This window comes from Cynocephalus volans, chromosome 11 (genome assembly GCF_027409185.1).
Source record: "Cynocephalus volans isolate mCynVol1 chromosome 11, mCynVol1.pri, whole genome shotgun sequence".
Lineage (NCBI taxonomy): Eukaryota > Metazoa > Chordata > Mammalia > Dermoptera > Cynocephalidae > Cynocephalus > Cynocephalus volans.
The window spans coordinates 127,762,768-127,780,370 of NC_084470.1; the positions used below are offsets into that span (position 1 = coordinate 127,762,768).

The 17,603-nt window shown below is 34.9% G+C and overlaps 1 protein-coding gene across 4 annotated transcripts in view; it reads right to left on the reverse strand.

The window, feature by feature from the left end:
* Positions 1-17,603, reverse strand: part of NEK7 (NIMA related kinase 7) — a 149,877-nt gene that overhangs the window by 14,894 nt on the left and 117,380 nt on the right. For 2 of the 4 annotated variants that reach the window (XM_063114471.1, XM_063114469.1), the window contains 2 exons: positions 6,231-6,325; positions 1,974-2,087 (listed from right to left, as the gene is read on the reverse strand). In XM_063114471.1, coding sequence (XP_062970541.1) covers positions 1,974-2,087; positions 6,231-6,325 — 209 coding nt within the window. Of the gene's footprint in view, positions 1-1,973; positions 2,161-6,230; positions 6,326-17,603 lie in introns of those variants that run through there. The other 2 variants (XM_063114472.1, XM_063114470.1) reach the window with 2 other exon arrangements.

Genomic DNA, 17,603 nt, shown 5'->3' on the forward strand with positions numbered 1-17,603 from the left:
TAGGAAGAATTATTTTCCATGTTTACCTACATATTTTAGCTTTCTATTTCATCAGGGCATGACAACAGATTTTACCAATATGAGGAATCGGCACTGTCTTCTTTGGAAAGTACACCTTATAATATGTTTTGCTTTATAGCTCTTTTCGAAACTGGGAACTATATAGAGTGAAGCAAAAAGTGTAATCTATTTTCCTCTCCCAACTCTAAGACCTTCTATCTGGGCCAGACTTTGATATTTGCCCCTTGGCTGAGAATCCGCATATCCAACTTCACACTTAGCTGCAGTGAAGTAGCCCTGCAGGCAGGCCGACTTCAACGAACCACTAGTGGTATCATCATTAAAATCCTGCTGAAGGTCACCATGGTAACCGCCTGCTGAGGCTTCACTGCTGCACTCGGCATCTCCTAATCAGCTACCATGTGAAATGCAAATCCAGACAGTCTGAAAATTAGTCAAGAAGAATAGGGGATGAGGATGCAGATATGTGAAATATTCATGTGCTTCGTGGAAAAAAGAAGACAGCATGAATGACACAACAAAGAAAGGCCCCTGACATTCTTGCTATCATTTTGCATTATTGTTCACACCCTACTGTATTTCCAGGCCTATAGTTCTGAAGTTGGTTTTGTGAAATGCCATATTTATATTCTATATCCAAAATAGTAATTAAAAATGGCTAACATAATAGCATTTACATCAAATAAAGATAATACTTCTAAATTATCATCTCAGGCTTGGAAGATTTTATTTTAATTACCTGAATACAAATACTATAAAGCAAAATACCAGGCATCATTGATTACCAGTATCAAAACTACTAGAAGAAAGAGTTCTTATTACATTCTAGGCACATAAATGCTTTATGCATAAGGTAAAAATTCTTTAGAGGTATTTATTATTTAAGTTACATGAACTCAAATTTCCTTATATAATACTAAGACCAAATATTATTCATTTCATTCAATAGAAACACTGACAAGATTACCTAATAAGTGAACATTATAATTGTTTTATATTTTTCCTTTGCTCCTTTCCATTTTCCTGGGGCAAAAAATCTGTTGCTCATGAGAAGGTGAGTTGTCCTAACTCAAGACAGTGTTTTCTCTAGGTAGGTCCCCAATGAGCATTCCAAAAAGAACTTATGTGAACATATTTTAGTTAACCTGAGACACTGCTATTCTGTATACCTTGTCCTTAAATATTGGCAAAATCATGACACATTAGGCAAAAATGGGAGATGTTTTGTTCAATGAAGAACGGGATGTTGTGTAGAGCCAAAACGACTCATTTCCATGGGTTACCAAAGCAAGCAAGGATTCAGACTGAGGCCTTAATAAGGTGAAATCTTCTAAAATTTTCAATCTTATCCAATATCATTTTTAACACATCTTCAGTGATAACCTCAAAACATTTCCCCAAAGGAATGTGACTATAGCAGTGAGGTGATGATAGGACAGGTATTATCAAAGGAAGGAGGATAAAACTTAAAGAATAAGGTTCAGAGAAAGTAGCTAAGAGATGTGTGTTTCAATTTTGGGAAACATGGATGGAAGGGAACTTCTGCCAAAACAGAAAGTTATAACTGTTTGCTGGTCTGTGATCATGAGAACAAGGAATTAGCCCTGTTAGAGGGGCAACGAGACATGTTGATTAACTGGAGCCTGGATTTGAGCATTAATTCCGCCAAGTGCAGTGCTCAGTACACTGTAAGGACAGCTACCATTCTTATCACGCCTAGGAAGTGGCCAGTTTTACACCACATGCTGTGTTGTGTTCCACTCCACTTTATAAATTACAGAGTCAACTTTTTAAACTACAAGTCTACAAGAGCATGAAAACAGAATGAAAAGTGCTATTTCTGCCACCTATACTATTCCTTTGTATTTCTGGATAAAGTGAAATTTCTTAATAAAATAAAAACGTTAAGCAAAATGAACGACAGACAAGCACATGGACTGAAAATGACTTACTTCCTCTGAATAGTGATCTGAAGGAAGAGGTGGGTAGTCACACTGTTCTATCTTCTTACACAGCGAGTATAAATTCATTTTGTCACCATAGAAAGGACTCTGTAATGCAGCCATCTGTAAAATGCTCCCAATGAAACTGATATAGTTACAGGGTAACTTTAAAGGTGATTTCATCAAGTATATTACACTGGGGTAGAAAATAATTACAAATACTTTCAATAAAGTCATCTGGGCATTTTGACTTTTATGAATATCCCTTTCTGAGAATTATTTAATACATGCTAAAAATCTTACTTCAACTTTTGATTATTTTTTATAAAACATTTAAAATTTCCTAAAATAGAGAAACAGTTAGCATATTCTTTATATGTACATATAAACATAAACAATATTAAACAATATTAAGAAAAAGAATATATAATAACTTAAAAAATGTTTGTAAATATAATGCCATAAAAACAATTAGCATATCTCATGACAAAACTGACATCACAAAGTATAAGCTCAACCGTATAATGGTCAAAATATAACAAACATAAAACTAAAGTTAAAACTAAATTATAATTAAATTATAATCTAGCAATAGTTTAGGGAATAGAATGGACAGCATTTGATCTTGCATAATAGTTCCTGCAAGGGAAGGTTATTCTGAAAAGTCAAAAAATCTTCTCAATTTTAATATTAGAACTGATCCCCAAATAGCTTACAATGAATTAGAACGTCTTTCTTTTTCATAATGTCTCAAAAACACTAAATATATTCAAAAGCTCTACAAGTCATAGCTGCAGTTCAAGGTATCTAAATGAGACTTTTTAATTCAGAAAAACATGACTCAAAGGACGAACAACTTTAAAAAAGACATTACTGAATTTAAATTTATTTTAAGACAAGCTTCTAACTTGACATTTAAAGTGCAAGCAAGCACTGTGGTAAGCAGGGTTACAAAGTAAAAATTCAATTTAAAATGTTCGCATCCTGTTCAAAACACTCTAAATCTTTGAACCGCAGCAGCAAGAATACAACATGGAGTGCCAGGCTGCCCCAAAGTCAGTCACCCTTTTCTACATGTGCTAATAAGTTTGATTTTGGAAGGACAATGTGTACATTCCCCAGACAGGCAGAGTGTGTGTGAAACACGCTAGTCCATGCTGGGCTACTCAGTGAGCGTCAGTGGGGACAGGACAAGCTGAAAATGGCTCTCATCTGTCTTCTGTGCTCCAGACAGAGCTTTAACTCTTTCAGAGCCTTAACAGTGAGGGGACGGGATTGGAAATCAAACCCACAAAGTAGCTCAAAAAATTTTTATATAGCCTACATTTTACATGAAACCTACATACACCTACATAGAACAACCTTAGGAATAGTTGTTCTACATGAATAGAAAGAAGTAAAACAATTCAAATGTCCCTAATCATATAAAACACTCCATCCAGGAAGAAATTTCTAAAAGAGGAACTACAATAATAATTATTTTTTAGTTTGTTGAAAATGCAAGGACACTTCCTGATAAAACAGAATATTAAAAATACTACCTTAAAAAATATATCGTATATATAAACTATATATAAACTATATATAGTCTCCCCATGTTTGCGAAACCTTAAGTAAACGTACATATATTCATTATCATATGCTAGGAGTTCATTATAGTACTTTTGTCTCGATACTGCAGTGTTAAAAAAAAAATCTGAATGTCCCCTAAGGAGTTAAACAGGAATAGTATATTTTCATGCATCTCCTGCTTTGACAGATGAAAAATGTCAACTGTCCTGTTTTTATTTTCAAGCTTTTGCACTATTCATCTGGTTCATTAGTGCATCTCGATGCTGCCCCTGACAGCTGCTCGCCCTCTCCTCCCAGCAGCTGAATTTTTCAGGCTAATTTGATCCTCCACACTGAGACGATCGCTAGAATGATTGACTTGCTCCCTGACCTCCAGGGTCTGACTTTCCTGATTAGTATTCTGGGGGTGTCGGAGGGACGAAAGCCCACTGTCTGTCTTTGGGGCTGGTGGCAGCTCTCTTTTTTTTTGAACTGTAAGCCACCAACCTACAACCCTGTAAGGATGCAATTGCTGCGCTGAACAATAAAGGAAATGTGTAAAACCTACTTTTCCATGTAAAGGTCCGTGTAGCAAAAGCACAGCATCTTGATTTTAATTAGTAAAGTCTACTTTGTTGCATATCAATTAAAACTGTACTGCTAGGGTTTTTTTTTTTTTTTTTTTTTTTTTAATTTGAGGTTTCAGGAATATTTGAAAGTCTAATTTTCTGAGTTTAAAATACATTTTCAAAAAAGGCTTCCTACTTCATTGTTAACAGTAACTTCTTAGTGAGATGTGATATAAAATATGTCTGTGAAGTTATGGATAATTTTTATTGCGGGGTATTTCTATTAACATTTTATTGAAACATAACTGAAAGGAGATAGAGCATAAAGGTCAATTAAATCTTCAGAAAAATACTAGTTCTTCCAAAACACTTGCATGGAGGAATCAAAAAATGCATTGAGATAAAAACTAATATCAGCATGATAAACACTTTAACTGGAAATCACCTACAACATGTATAACTCACGGATGTCGGAGTGCCCAAAGAAATAATTTTTATTTTGGTGATCATTTTAAGTACACATAAAAATGGGACACTGCCTCTCAAAGGCAAATTCAGAATAAATTATTTCAGTTTTGAAATGAGAGTCTGCTAGCTCTAAAAGAATTATGCAAACTTCCACAAAAAAACACTTATTACTTCAATTGAACTTTCTCATTGCTAAATTTATCTCATTATTAGAAACCAATTTGCTGTTTACTTTTAGGTGTTTAAAAGGAAAATGTTGCTTTGACAATATTAGACTATGGCCTGAAGGGATCTAAGGTTACCTAAGCAGATATAAAATATTTTAAATATACAAAAGTGACTAACTTTTAAACACTATAGTAATAATATAATGTAACCAGTTATTTTCAACATTGTACCAAATTACTAACAGAATATAATATAGTGAGCATAAATCTCTTGTAATGTCACGTGCAAACATAAAAACATATTTTGTTACATCCCTAATTTATAATTTTTCATAATAAAAATATCCTAGGGATGAGTTTATTTAAAAACACTTAAAAATCCTTTCATTCTATGTAGTCATTAGTCACTTTAGTAGAAAGAGCAAAAATAAACAATTTCAGGTTCCTTAAATTAAGGAAATTTTAATCTGCAGTTCGTAAAATAATAAAAGGTCATGACATACATTAAAAACAAAAACACCTTTTAATGTTCCACTTCCAAATAATGGTGATGCAATTAAAATAGATGATTTCATCATATATTTCATTTAAGTAAGGAGGACAAGAGACACAAAATATAGAGTAAGAAATACACTGGTCTCTTTCTATCCACTTTAGATTTCCTATATATATAGTGACATGAAAATGATTTTATGTATTATGTTTCTTTACTATATTAAAACTCACTTAGATGTAGACTAATTTTTCTTTAATGGCTTTGACTCAAAGCCTATAAAATTACCATTCAATTAAAAAATAAAATTATAGAAGCCACTAGCTTGAGATACTCTGATACCATTCCTCTATAATATGGATGTAAAAAGTTTTAGTAATATGCCTACTCCATCATCCAAATTATTGCACTGCAACATTTCTAGAAGATTTACCTACATGATTCCATCTTCCTTTGATAAATCATCACCAGGAGAGAAAATATTTCACTGAGCTTTACCAATACAAATTATTACTCATGGAAACTAAATTAAGTGATAATCTAGAATTATCTGTTTGCATACTATCCTTAAAACTGAATTATTTTACACCTATGTAAAAGTGAAACAAAATATTAATAAAGATATTTACTATACTTTCGTATTTTAAATCCATTCCATTATGCCTCTCCTGCCAATGCAGATAAGCAAGTTTTTTCATAGATGTTCAAATGCATATTTGTATAAATGCAAGATATGCAGAAAAACATTATATTAACATAAAAGTTAACACTGAAAAAATAAAATTCTCATCAAAAGGACACAATTTAAAAGTGTATTAAAGGAAGCAAATATGTAGAAATGCATAGCTATTAAATTCCATTATAAAAAGTTATTAACTCAATGAATTAATTCTACATAATTAAAAGCTGATTATTAGACAGCATCCAGAAAAAAATAAGTATATACTGTAAGGACAGGGGAAATACATTACAGTAAGGAAAAATGCATCAGTATATGGAATTTATCAACATTACCTACCTCATATAGTAGACAGCCAAGAGACCAGATGTCAGATTTGAAGTTATATCCATTTTCATGTATTCTCTCTGGAGACATGTAATAAGGTGTACCCACTGCAAAAAACAAACCAAATAAAACAAGTATAAAAATAAAGATGCAGCTATGGTTAGAAATCATATACAAAAATTTGGGGTTCAAAATGTCACCAAAATAATTCATTAGAATCAGAAAATTGTTTTTGTGAATACTGAAAACTTTTAAATTTCTTCTTTACGCGCCTGCCCTTAAATAGCACAGTAACATCTATACTCTATTTAAAAAGGGTGTGATGGGTTAAACTTTATTTCCTTTTGCTCAATCCAGAGAGAATCTAGAGAGCATAACTAAAAGCGGGGTGGGGGGACGGGGAGTAATTCTAACAAGAAAACCTACTTAAGTGACTTACATTGGCTTTATTTCCTTATTTTTAAAAAATATGGCTTGCATATCACAAACAATTAAACATGATAATCACTTATTTTAAAACAGAGTATTAGATAACTACTTAGTGGAGTATGTATAAATAAATCATACTTATTAACTTTTATAGAAACATCCCTTAAAACATAGCTGTAGTTATTAAAGAATAACATAACCATTAACACTTGGTGCCTTAGTCACTCTCACTTTAGGAAGAATATACAGACTTTTGTACATCAAAGGGTTATATAATAATAACATGTGTGAAACGGTCCTGACACCTATGGAAAAACACCTGAGTTATCGCTAGTACTGAGGCCTTTTTAGGGACAAGATACTCTAGATGACTTCTGTTTCTATTTGTTTTGATGCGCTAAAACATTTTTCTCTATTCTTATGACCATTTTAGAAAATGCAAATATTTATTAAATGTTTTAAAATAAACAAAAACATATACATTATATTTTGAAGGGTAAAAACATTTATATCACTTTCAAAGTGACTATCTTTGATATCAAACTTAGATGGCTATTATTTCACTATCATTAGCTTAAGGCTTTTTGCCAAATAGAAAATCAAAGTTTGAGAACATGTAGGAATCGTAGTTACCTGAGGCAAGAGCTACTAAAAATACACTGCTATTCATGGAGAAAAGGGCTTTTTCATTTTTTTTCATTTTTTTTTTTTAATTAATTTCAAGAACTCCCCAAGTATTTACTGTAAATCTTAATGAGATTACCCCCACAATACTGAACAGGGGTCTTTGGTCAGAGGCAACAAAAAGGGCAACAACAATAATCAAAGCACTGTCTTCAAAGGCAGGAGTCACTTTCCTGAAAGAATAAAGTAATAACCTAATAGTTGTATGTGGAAACTATATTGTGCTAAAAGTGAAAACATCATGAACCATGTATCCAAGAAATCCTTCCTATAAGAGACCATTTTTACTAATAATGGATAATCGTAGTCAGAATGAATGAAAGGAAGGCATTTATGGAAGTGAAGAAGAAAAGTAAAGAAAGAATATGCAAACAAGTGGATAAAAATTTAAATACAATATGAACTATTCAGGTATGAAATTAATAAGACAAGCTTTAAGAAATAAATGATTTAATTGCAGCATTTCCTTTGAAGACAAACAAGTAACTTTGCCAATTTCTGTAGTATCAGAAAAGCACAGAAACTTTTAAAAATAGCTAAGTGTAAAGAAGCTGTGTCATTGTGTAACAGAAACACTAGCTATCTAGCTTTGGGACTTCTAACCACTTTCACTTGTAGTTTGCATAAGCGACACCAATTATTCGAAATATTTACACACTCTCTCCATTTAAGGATGGATGGTAGGCACAGTTGGAATAATAAAAGGGCTCTGCACAGGCTCCTGGTTTCAGGACATAAAGCAAGTGACTGGCAGTGAGGAATGTGCAGAGAGAGGCTTCATGGAATCCACAGGGGGCAACTGAAAACACTGAGGCTTGAAGGTTCAGAGTTTACCAAAAGCAAAGGTAATTTTACCCAGTAGCTCTGGGAAACCTGCTGACACATTAGGGGTTTGATATGAGTGTGAAAGATTGATGATAGGGAAAAAGAAGAACAAATGCTAGCATTTTACAGAGATTAGCCCCAGCATAACACCTTAGCTGCAACACAAACTGAACTCACCAACGACCCAAGTAAAGGGAGCAGGGGGAAAGAATGATTAGGAATTCTGCTAAACTAAGCTTAAATTGTAAAAAATAAAAATTAATGTACATAAAAGTCTTTTCTAGTTAGCTGTGGGAAGTCATTACAAAAAGTTACATACTCAGTTAACCATGCTACTTCAAACTTAGACACCGATTCCTCTTCATATCATATTATATACCAAACTTCTTTATACTAAATATGCATGTTTTACTTCTATTTAAATTCCATATATCTTGAATGTATATTAAAATTTAAAGCTAAGTATGCTACTCACCTCTTTGATCCACACATTTCCAAAGAGTCATTATATAATAAGAAGAGTAAGTTTGTATTCTGCACTACAATTATTAATTGGATAAATTCATAATTAACTGCTGAACACAGACCTAACAAGAAGGTCCTACTGTCTCCCTCTGACATGCTCCCTGACTTGCCCCTCCGCTCTGGACACGGGCTCTTCCTCTGACTGACACTGAGCAAAGAGATTCAGCCCCATCACGTAGATGACTTGTCAGTACCTCTCTCTATCTAACAGAGTGGCCTAAAAAAAGTTTAAGCACTCAGGAAAATCTGCAATACATTTAAATGCAGTGATATGTTTTCAACATTTCAAAGTTAATAAAGATATAATTATTTCCTAAAAACCTTTTTTCAAAATCCATGACAGCTGTGTCTGTGATTACTGTTGCCTCAAGAATGTTGTGACTTTTAACAGTTGTACAAGAAAAGGGCGACTTGGGGAGTGATATGATTAGACATTAAAACGATCACGCAAATTACTATCTATTGAGGAGCTGAAGACTACAAGATGCATAATTACACTTATCTTTCAAGAATTTATGGTTGTAGGTAAAATGAGAATACATTCTCCAACAGCAGATAACTTACGCCATTTTAACCTCCTGACATGAATAAAAGTAAGGAAGAAATGGATAACCTTATAAAAACCAGAGAAAGGCTGACTCTAGGGGAAAATTGTTAACAAATGAAAATGCTATCTATCTGACCTTTCTTTAATGTATATTAATATTACATTAAAATATACTAAGGCAGTCATTCAAATGTAAAATCACTTCATTACATTAATTGACTTACTCTAGCTATATGAGAAGTTTTATACAGTGTATACTCCATAAACAATAAATACATTCTAAAATTTATTCTGAATAAAATGAAGATCGATTTCCAGAAGTTCTGAAATATCTTGAACAGAGACAACAAATTCTGCCAAGAAGCTGTTATTATGGAAGATATGAGTAAATTAATAATTTTCATTTCTTCAGAACAGATTACATACAAAATTTTTTTGATAGTTTAGCTAAAAATTTTGCACTATAATGTCTGCAAAGAGGTGGGTGACAAAAAAATAGAACTGAAGCATCTTAATATATGGTTAGATTTTTATGGCTTTTTTTTTTTTTTTAAATACTGGAAGTTGCACAAAGCCAGTCAAAGGTCAAGAAATCTCTTTCACATCTTACCTTTGCCACTAACTAGCTAGGAACAGTTAACTTCTCTTTTCATTCACTTTCCTCATCGGTAAGATGAAGTAATGAGAAAGATGAGATGACCTCTGAGATCCCTTTTGCTCTAAAATTCTACCATAGTCATAAACACTCTACGAAAATCCATGTGGAAAATGAAATTTAAAAAGTTTGATATACTCTTTTTTAAACTATTACTTAGGGCAGCTGAGTGAGAGTGTTTTTAAGTCAGAGAGCACAAACAAGCAAATTTAGTTTAGAAATATTGCTTCTTTCTTTTGGAATTAGAGCAAACTGCAGAAAAGAAAGCTCTGGACATTCCTTGTTGGGAAAATTCAAAGAAGACAAGTCATTTTATACCTCAGTTTGATTTAAAAACACACACACACTACTTTAGGGAACAGGAATTAATTTCCATTTTCTCCTACGTACTCATGAGTCAGCCCAGAAATTACGTTGGCAGACCGAATGGAGAAAGGCCAAATGTATTTCACTGTAAGGACTATTATCGGAGGTCAGTATAGAATGGCCGAGTGGTAGATCAAAGTTTCTTCTGCAAAAGACACTTATAAAACAAAAGTTGCCATCTTTTAAGTGTAACTGATAACATCTAAGAGCTTTAATAATGCTAAGAAAAACACCTCAGCACATTTTATTATTGTTGTTCCTCTGCTCCAGGCAGTGTATTAAATGTATTACAAGTACTATCTTGCTGAATTTTAACAAATGTTTATCAGGTCTTAACACATGGCATACACTGTTCTAGGTGCTGGGAGAAAGAGGTAAAAGGCCAAGTCCTTGATCTCATGGCGCCCACAGTCTAGAGAAACACGGACTATTATGAGGTGGCTTTAGGAGACGTTGTTACTATTTTAGAGAGAAAGCATAGGGAGGTCAGATAACGTGCTGAAGACTACAAAACTAGTAGGTGTGGTCCTGGAATTTAAACCCAGGTAGTTCTGCCCCTTGCATTTAAGCAGATAGCTATTTCATTAAAACTGACCACTATGAAATGTGAAAACATCCTGAAAAAAATAACTATATTTTTCCAGACTAAGAAGCAGAGAAATCTTCTACAAGTCACAGTATGTACAAATGAAAAGCCAGGAATAAGGTTCCAGGTTCAGTGGGCTACATGTGAAAATGATTCTACTTCTGCAGCTACTCTGATTGTTTTAAATAAATACTTGTTATAGTGGCTGAGAGGTTAAATGTGCACAGTTTAAAATTAGATAATAGCTTCTTCCCAGAGTAATTACTTAAATCAAGAAAGGATTGAAAGTTAAAAATAAATCAGTGAAAGCAGCTTACAGTACGGACTGAACATATGCTGCCTTTACGGCTCCAAACCACTTTGAACGATGGAGGGATATAAGATCCGTAGAGAGGTGCTAGGGAAAGGTGTGGGAAAAACAAGTATGTGACCACGGGTGGCACATGGCACCAAAAATGAAATTGTTTTAATGCCTGGTTCAAGAACACTGTTTTCCAAGTTGAAATCAGAGGATACATCACACGTGGAAATGGTGTGGGGAACAAGAATTATACACTCAAGAGACTCTAGTGTGAAAATTCTGATATCCAGCTTGAATGACGGCCATGTACTTACTCTGCTGGCAATATCACAAAATCAAAACCATTTGTCTCATTGCAAAAGGTAAACAGGAGTTCAAGCGATCCTATAACAAAAACAACAACAACATAGTTCCCCCCACCTACCCCAGGGGTTTCAAATATTTGTCTAGCACAAGAATCAATATCACAGAGTTTTAGTTAGCTTTTAAAAAAATCTATCCTGTTTTCAGCATGTACGACAAGCACATATAACAAAAAAATTCACACGTGGACACGCAAAAAGAAAATTCTCCATCTTTCCTCTTCTAGGGGACATTATGAAAGCTAGTACACTGCCACATTGAAACATTATTAATCTACCTGTTCTCATTTGTTTTTCTTCTTTCACTAGAGCAAGCAGCCAGACAGAAAGCACTTCATTGACTATATAATAAATATAATTTTGGTGCAAACAGATTTTCTTGAATAGCAGACAATTACCCCAATTACTTATAGACAGACACCCTTGGAGTCCATGATGTAGTTAGATTTAGTAACAGATTAATTTTTCTAATTAAGTTTTCTTACAAGTATTTCTCCCCTCCTATATTCAAGCCCATGATGGAGTAAGACACTGAGAAGCAGGATTGCTAATAAAGTAGGAAGCCCCTTGGCTTCCTACTTTAAAATTAAAATTTGCCAAATAATTTCTTAAAAAGAGAATTGCCAATAAGTAATGATAGAAAAGCGTTGTTTGCAAAATTTGCATTAAGCCAAATGTGATATTTTCTCCCTTGAGAAGTAAATATAAGTCACAATGCAATACCTACAAAGTTCCATAATAAGAATGTGAAAATTTAATATCAAAACATCTGTTCAAAGAGAAAGTTCTTAATTTCAGTCATGCAAACTTTCATTAAAACCTCTGACTTTTAAACAATTTCACTGAATCAGGCTTTAGAGGAGGATACAAATGACTCCCCAACTGTCAAGTCTATTACAATGGTGTGACAGGCCGAATTTTGGCCTCCATGGCCTCTGCTGCTTGGTGTTAACATCTGTTTATGTCATGATACATGGCAAAAAGGACTTTGCAGATGTAAGGTTACAGACCTTAAAATAGGGAGAACATCCTAGGATATCAGTGAGAGAGATGACAGAAAGGGCAGGGAAGAGCTGAAGTGTGAGAGGGGCTCTACTCGCCATTGCCAGCGCTGAGACACTGGAGGAAGGGGACCCAGAACCAAGGACTGAGGGCAGTCTCTCGACACTCCGACAACACCAAAGAACTGAATGCTGCCAGCAACCTGAACAGGGAGGAAATGGAATCTCCCCTGGAGCCTCTGCAAGTCCTACAGGCACCTCGATTTTCGCTCCGTGATAGCCATGATGAACTTCCGGCCAACATAACCGCAAAATGATAAATTTCTGTTGTAAGCCACAAAACGTGGTAATTTGTTAGGGCAGCAATAGAAAGTGAATTCAAATGTGTTAATGATTCATGCACTGCATGAGAGAGAGAGGAACATTCAGTTCAATGTGCTGAAAACCTACTGTATAACAAGGACTACATGAAGCTCTGAGGAGATAAAGAGAAAAAGGTATATAGTTCAAAAAATGTTTGACCTCTACGCGTTCATGGATCATTCTGGGATGGACTGTGCTTTTTTAGTTTTCCTTTTTTTCTGAGGGGTGGAGGGGGTAGGCAAGAGAAGCCAATACATTTATCATAAAGAGAATAATACGGTAAATAATCCAGTATATCAGGGCTAAAATTATGGTCTTTTGTAATCTATATGAACTCTGGCTTGGTCGCTAATATATGTCTAAGCTAGGTAATCATACCTACCTCAAAGGGCTGTTGAATTAGAGATGCAGAACAGAAAACAGTTAATATGCTCCACTGCACTTACACAGTTGGTATTTGAAGCTTGGTATGTAATAATTTTTATTATAAATGTGTTTATAAAATAAGGTGCTTATCACAGGAAAGTCTGGCAGGGATAACTGCAGATTTATTGGTGCAGAGAAAAGTCACCAGGGTTCAATACTCTAGTGAACTTCATGAATCATTCTGGATTTAATTCTGCTCAAAATTTCCCAATTTAGAAAGATGACAATTGCCTGAGGCTACATATGGCTCCCTCTTCACCACTTCCACCCATTCCCATTAAGAGAGTTATTTACCCTTTGGTTGCAATAGCTACAAATATGTCACAAAAATAAACAAGTAGAAGAAGGATATGAACAATATTTTAAAAATATATAATAATGAAGTATGTTTCCTTTATCTCAGGGCCATGGATAATGCTTACATTTATTATTTCTGGTTCTCCTCTTCCCGGGCACATAGGAGAATTCTATTTCCCTGCCCCCTTGAGATAGGCATTTCATGAGACTTGCTTTGGCCAATGAAATGTGAAAGGAATTTGTGTTATATTCAAGCAGAAGGGTTTAATTAAGAGCCAGTAAGTGATTCTCCATGCTCTCTTTTCCTCACAGGATGACCCAAAAACAAAACAAAACAAAAAAAACCCACATGTTGATATAAAGAAAACACAAGTCTGATGCTGCCTGAAATGTCAAGACACCACATGAAGACCAAGACAAGCTCACAGCTGACTTTGGGTGATAAGAAATTATAATACGCTTTAGTGCTAAGCAAGTGAGTTTTTGTATTGTTTCTTATTGCAGCATAATCTAACTATACTTACTAATAGATTTGGCTAAATTCATCTTTATGCATATCGTGTCTCTAAGCCCCTGTTCACCTAATCAATATTTATTGAGCACCTATTATGTGCAATGCTCTCTTCCAGGAATCTAGGATCCATCAGGGAACCAAAAAACTCAAAGGTCTCTGTCCTCATGAGGCTTAAATTTAGCTCAGAGTGAGAGACAATAGTACCAAGCATAGTGAGTCAATTATACATCATGTGAGAAGATAGTAAGTCCTAGGGAGAATGTCCTTTCTCATCTGTTCCTCAGTGTTGGATAGTAAGTACAAATCACAACATGCTATGCACATATTCATTGCTACTGTCATTACTGTCGATATTTAGTAACAATAGGGAATTCCTCTGGATCATTATTATAGGAAATAAGGGTAGTTTGATACGATTTGACTGGAAAATCATAATATGTACTTGAAATACATAAAAATTGTTCTGTTATTCTGCTACATGTTTAAATATCCAAAGACAAGGATACTTAATCTCTTTTTGAGTTGCTTCAGGGTCAGAGTAGTTACATTTGCTGAAAGGAGATTTCAGAGTAAGTTAAGAAATAGAAATGCACCAAAAGTACATTCTGCCTCTTGTGATATGAGAAAAATTACAACTTGATTGTCATGTTCCAATTTCATAGGTTTTGGTGAAGTTTTAGCTTTCAGTTTAGAAGAGACACTTTAGAAATATTAGCTAAACTTGCTGGTAGACAGATGGTAATGAAGACAGACTTGGACGTCCTAGAGGCCTATTTCCTGTCTAATTTTGAAGTCCAGGAGAGAGTCAAACTGTGCTCTCATACATAGGCTCCTAAGCAATGTAATAAAGCAAAGTAAGGTAATTCCAGATCAAACAACAGCAGATCAGAAAACAGTAAGAGAGTCAGAGAAAATGCCATAAGATGATGATATGATAAAAAATAAAACGTGGGAGCACTAAACCCAGACTGAGAAGCCACAGACCTACTCACTGTCTTCTAGCTCCACACAGCCCATCTCCCTTTCTGTGCTTGTTTCCTCAGCTCTAGAATGGGAACTCGTGTGCATAGTTCACAGAAGTCTGTAAGGACCTTAGGGAGTTGAATGATTTGTAAACTACAAAGAACTACCATACATGTGTTACCTACCTCCAGAGCACAGAGAGCACTGTAAATGACTCATTTATGTTTGACCAACTGAATCAACCAGACAGTAAGACAGAAGAGTGTCTAAAAATAGGCAGAAAATGGGAATCAGCCCTTAAGTAAATGGAACATGAAAGCACTGTAGACCTAGACCAATGTTTTCCAAATTGCAGGTCATGAAAACCACTAATGAGTTATGGAATCAATTTAGTAGGTTGCAACCAGCATTATTTTAGTGAAATAAAATAAAACAGACAATATCAGAATGCACTGCATTTGTAATGGAAAACATTGTCATATGAAACTTTTGCTTCAGTTATATATGATTATATTTCCATGGAGTCACATAGTTGCTGGGGGTCATCGTGAAGAGATTTGAAAGCCACTGATCTAGACTATCAGAAAGCTTGATTCAAGGGAGAGCTATGTCCTCATCATAAATTTTAAAGATATAAATAGAGATAACAAGTTGCCTAACGTCTGTTACATTTATAAGGTTGCAAACAATATGAAAGAAAACAAGGCAAAATTTATAGGGATATGTAAAATACCCTACAATTAGTCTCCCTAGCCACACCCCTCTGTTCTAATCAATACCAAAGCATCAAATAAAAATCTTACTTAATATAAGTTCATGTGCAAAATAAAAGGGAGGAGGGTTAGGGTATAAAAAACAAAGAACTGTCTACATCACAGATCACAGGCACGTAAGCATTCCGTTCTATGGGCTGATGAGCTCCAATGTGGTATATTCTGCTCACTTCTTGGTAGCATATACCAAGGGCTCTCTGAGAGGGAAAGATAAAGAGTCCCAGGCCATAGAAGAACCTGAAAACAGTAGACAATCCTGGGCGTGCTTAGCCTGAAGAAGACAAGGGAGGTTTGTGGCTACTGTTTTCAACTCAGATTATGTTGTTCTCCTCATTCCAACCTAGCAAAAGCTTGCCACTGCACTTAGAATAAAATGTGAATTCCTCCTACATCTGGCCCTGCTCCTACCTTCACTCTGCTGCAGCAAACCTTTTGCAGGCAGAGCTTACTCTGCATCTGCCCCTTGGTACGAAATGCTCTTCAGCCAGCCTGACATTATTCCCCAGGTCCTTTTATCACTGCCTCTTTTGTGTCTTTTGAATCTCAGCTCAAATATCACCTCAGAGAGACCCTGCCCCCACTCTCCCTTTCTAAAGGAGTTCCCCTACTAGCCATTCTCTGTCACATCACTAGCAATTCATCTCACTTCTTTCTTTGCTGTATTACCACCTATTTCCTCCCGCTACAAGGTAAGCTCCATGAAGACAAGGATAGTTTTGTTCAGGGCTACAGTCCTTGTCCCTAGAATAGCACCTGCATAAAATAGATATTAAAACTATTTTTTGAATCAACCAGTTCAGGTACTTTAAATAAACTCATTATAAATAAATTGCACATGGAGAACTTCCTTCTCCTCTTCTCTTTTTTTCCTACATCTTCACCACTACTACCATCATCTTAAGATAAGCGACTTAACATTTATACAGTACTCTACAGTGTTCAGAAAACACTTTTTCATTCATTATATTATTTGGTTAGCGGTTGATCAGGGGTTAAGAGACAACAGAGTACTGTTATTACCCACATTTCTATTTTTATAAATCCAGACACTTAAGTTTTAGGAAGTTAATAATGGTTCGACCAACGTCCTACAAAGCAATGGGCATGCAAATCCAAGTGTTCTCCATTCTCTCCAAAATGTCATGCTACTGTTCATGTTCAGAACAAAGCAAGAGGAAAACCATGGCTAGTACATAACGGTGGAGAAGTCAGTCAATAATGAGAGTGAAGAGTCAGAGGACACCAAACTCTAGAGGGCTCTCGATGCTAGGCCAAGGACTTTGCACGATATCCTTCAGGCAACAGAGAACCATCAAAGATTTGGGGGAAAGTAACATAGTTAGGTAATGTCTTTCAGGAAGATAACTCTAGGTATTTTCCTAGTCCAAATATGAGGTAATTATGGATTAAGGAAGAGGGAATGGAAAGTAGAGATACTGTGGAACAATATATGTGGTGGTAGCAGACAGGAAGTAGAGAAAAAAAGTGAAAGCCTCTGAGGGCTGTTTTTTAATTTGTAGGATCTGAGAATAAAGTTTGAACATTCACCAACATCAGATTTGGTATTTGTAATTTTTAGCTTTTGCATTCAAGGAATTATTATTATTCTATGTTGTCATACCTTTAATTTTAGGAATTGGCTCTGAAAGTTGATTGAAAACGTGGCCATCTATATACTACTTTATTTGCTAAAGAAGATGTGACAGAACTACAGGTTTCATTGCATGTTGATTTGTTATCATGGAATCAAATGATACAAATAAGATAC